This window comes from Amphiura filiformis, unplaced genomic scaffold (genome assembly GCF_039555335.1).
Source record: "Amphiura filiformis unplaced genomic scaffold, Afil_fr2py scaffold_51, whole genome shotgun sequence".
NCBI classification, from domain to species: Eukaryota; Metazoa; Echinodermata; class Ophiuroidea; order Amphilepidida; family Amphiuridae; genus Amphiura; species Amphiura filiformis.
The window spans coordinates 509767-513867 of NW_027305515.1; the positions used below are offsets into that span (position 1 = coordinate 509767).

At 37.9% G+C, this 4101-nt stretch overlaps 1 protein-coding gene across 1 annotated transcript; it reads right to left on the minus strand.

The window, feature by feature from the left end:
- Positions 1-486: 486 nt before the first annotated feature.
- On the minus strand, positions 487-1566 carry LOC140144364 (uncharacterized protein F54H12.2-like). The gene has a single exon (XM_072166185.1). It carries the CDS (start codon positions 1564-1566, stop codon positions 487-489), a length of 1080 nt encoding a protein of 359 aa, XP_072022286.1.
- Between the last annotated feature and the right edge of the window lie 2535 nt (positions 1567-4101).

The window sequence follows — 4101 nt, forward strand, 5'->3', positions numbered from 1 at the left end:
TTACCGTAAGAACAGAAAAATTCTCCTCTGCCTTTTTCATCAAAATAAAAAGCCACCCAATGTTCACCAGGTTTTTGGCTCGGATCTGTATTGACAATGTACCCACTGGGAAATTTGTTGACTTTTTGTTTACTAAGTTCATCAGATGCAAATACACCCCTAAAGTATGTATTGCCTAGTCTATCCATATGCATAACACGTCTCAGTTGTTGCGAATCCATGCTTTTGACTAAACGTTGTATTCTAAGAGTACATTTCGCTGTTTGTCCACCTCGAGAATGTTCTGAAATTGTGCATAGACAATCACCATGGCAGTTTGGGGTAAGGCTTCATTAAAGCGCATTTCCAATCTCAGATTGCCTTTTCTCACTAGGTTCAAATGATCTCCTTGGTTTAGATCTGGGGAGAGGTCAAAACAGTACAGTGTGTAACCGTTGGGGTAATCATCACGACTGATGAAGTGTCCCGTATCTTGGTACATTTTGTTTAGGCCTGAAAAAGAGTCTGATAAGCCTGGATGTAACCCTGTCCTCCTGCAATTGTAAATTTAGGGGTGAGAGCCCGGCTCGCTGGCACAGTCTGTCCATCTAGCATCAAACTCATGTAGTTTAAGGACAAATTTTTGAAATTATAGGGATTTTTGGTCAAAACTCCATTGTAAGCATCATTGTCGACAAATCCAACTACTAAACGTTGTGGTAATTGTCCTAGGAACAAATTATCTTTAGAAAAAGACATAGTCCCTGTAGGGATTGAAAAAGCCTTGACTTCAACTCTATTAAGATTGTACTTGGCCGTACCCACTTCCAAAGCTCGGGCATGCGCTAAGGACACGCTAGGACTGACCTTGACTCTACGCACCATCAAGGATGCGTGAGTTATAGAAACTTTGTAGTCACCAGCTGCATTGGTACCTATAAGACAAAACTGAGCTTTAGATGGTGTGAGTTTTACTTTAAGATCAATACCATTCAGTAAAAGTTTTTCCTGCATAAAAATGTCGGAATGTAAGGGACCCGTCATGTCTATGAGACGACTACGGGCAGAGTACTCGCATCTTTTCTTTAACCCTGTGTTCACCACACCATCATCAGCATGAGGATTAGTTTCATCCATCAATCCTGCCTTATCTTTAAAGAACAGTGATGATGTAAGTTGCGTTTCTTTGGCTTCCCTCCCATAGTTGAGTAATGTTTCCAGATAAGCTCTGTAAGGATAGTTGTTACTAGCCACAGACACCAAGCGTTCATTCAGGGACACTTCACACTGACTGAATAAAGACTGTAGGAAAAGATTGGAGGGTGCTACTTCAGCTTGAGCAGGTAGATTGGTCCCATCACCATTGACTATTTTTGCTTTTATATGTAGTTTAGTTTGTGACAGATCTACATATTCTTCCGCCGTTCCAGCTATATGAAATTCTATTGGAGATCCATCAAGAAGATTAGATATGGGGTGATACTCATCCCATGTCCCAGACAAAATACCTGTTTGAGTTGGTAGCACAGTGAATAAATCTAACTGATTAGTGGTACACTGACATGATTTTTCGTGTAATAAAGCCATCTTTGGTAAATTAAGAGAATATGTCTAGATAGGTCTTTCTTCTTCGCTTGCTAGTTTTTAAACTGACTGCACGACCACTTTGCTTTCTCTTTATACCTCTCCCACGCTTCGGTCTGTTTTTAGGTTTCCTGCCTCTTCTTTTTGTCTTTCCTTTACCCGTCTGTATTCTTCTGACAGCCTTTGAACCTAATTGTCTACCGGCTTGTTTGAGTCTTCTCTTTGCTGCGGTTTTTACATTTTGACCTGACATAACATCATCAGCAATTTCCATACCAGTTTGAAGAGCTTGTTTACCTACTGTCACTGCTCCTCGTTTGAGTAAAGGTATGGCTGATCGAAAAAGTCCTCCTAACAGACCCCCTAAACCGTACCCCCTTTGAAGACTCGTAGACCCTCGGTAAAAAGGCATTCCTGACCCCGATCCTACCTGCTTGAGATAGTAATCATTAAAAAAATGAGGGTCTTGACTGTGGGTTGAGCATGGTTTACGGTACATAATGATGTACTTAATTAAATCAAATATGGTGAGCGCTTCAGGCGAAAGTGTAGTTTACTTATCAATTGTCCGGCTTCAAATGGTACAAGTTCCCCAGAATTCAGTCTTATATCTATTTTTATAGTTTCAATATCCCTCAGTTTGATAGGTACGTAATGAGGACTGTTATATGTTCTACAAACCATCCCACCAATTACTGAATGATCAACATCTACAGTTCTTAACAATGGAGCGTGCGCATCTCCGACAAATTGAGAGTTAACTATGTCGGTATAAACGTAAAAAGTGTAAAATCCTCTATGAACATCTACTGGAAATGAACCATAATTAGTTTTTTTGAAATATCCAGCATTTTCAAACCCAAACATACGAGCTAATGTATCATTAATCTCTATACTGGCGCCATTCTGACAACTGATGACCATTTTTCGGGATTGTGATTTCACGTACATGAGTATATTCCTCTTGGATCTTTCTGATAAATATTGTTTTATCTCTAAAATAATTTGGTGTACATCTTCATAATATCCAGGGGTTAACGCAATTGTTTCCTCTATATCCACTCCACTGCCTTTGTATTTTATTTTACAACTATCCCCCGATATGTTGTACCATGTTCTAGGATAATTGACTTCTACCAAAGACACCTCCCATTCACCCTGTAATGATAATGGAGTATGGAGTTTTGTTGTATAGGACGATAACTTGTTGTCGGGGTAAAATTGCATCGAGCTGTTACTAGGTAAGGTAACGTAAAATTGTGTGAGACCCATCTTTTATTAAACGTTATCACTCTGTCCGTAGTTGGATTCAATGTGACATAACCCACAAAATTCAACGGTATTTATTCAGGACCTATTTGCAATTTGAATGTCTGACACCCAGCTATTAAATTTACTAGGGTAACCCTTCCAAGACACAAAATATTCAGTTTTACCACTCCTTTTTCTTCTCTTCAACACCTTTTCGATGATAAATAAAGCATCATCTCCTTTATCAACTTTTTGCAATTCCTCCTCGTAAAATGTACCGATCAAATTTTCATCATCGAGATCACTGATTCGGTACACGGGTGGTATTCTTTTTAAACGTTTTGAAACTATAAATATTTCTTCCGTCCAATTAGGCCTATATCCCTTTTCAAATGTCATCTTGGTTTTGCTTATTCTTACACGGTCCCCCTCCTTAAATTTAAAATTTGGAGATGATTTTGAAGGGTACATTTCTCTATACAACCTTTTCTTGATTTTCATCTGATTATTTATGTTGACGGATGATGGATTTGTACCTATACTACGATGTTCGGTATCATTGTATGCTCTGACAAGTTTGGGGAGTACATCTATGTATTTGGATGTATTTTTACTGGTAAAATATTTCCACATTTTTGTTTTGAGTGTTCTATTAAATCTTTCTACAATACTACATTTGGTCTTATTGTTGGGGTTGAAATAATGAATACCTTTACTCTTCAATAACTTTTGAAAGTGATGATTTTTAAACTCTGTACCTTTGTCCGTAAATAATCGGACAGGGGTTCTTCCTGAGGATAAGATTTTCTTGAAAGCATTTACTAGAGTGACTCCTTTTTTATCTTTTAAAGGAACCACCCAACTGAACTTGGAAAGCACATCTATACAGGTTAACAAGTACTTGTATCCCTTATTTTGACGAGTAAGAGATGACAAATCCACCAAATCAGCTTCCCATTGTGAATCCATCGCAAATACAACAACTCTATTGCGTCGGAATTTTTTCCTGGCAGTTTTATGTAGAGTGTAAGTGTCCTGACTTTGCAACCACTTTTTAATTATATTTAAGGTAATTTTAAAACCTTTTTTCCGTGCTGCCAAGTAAAGAGACCTTACACTCCCATAACCTGCAGGATGACTAGCATCATAATAAATCCCATGCAAGAAATCTTTAACCTCTTTATCGATCGTTAGCCATGCTGATATGTAATGAATACATTTAAACACTGTTATAGGTTTAAGTACAAAAGATATATTCTAGAAAATAAAACACAATGACACACAAGA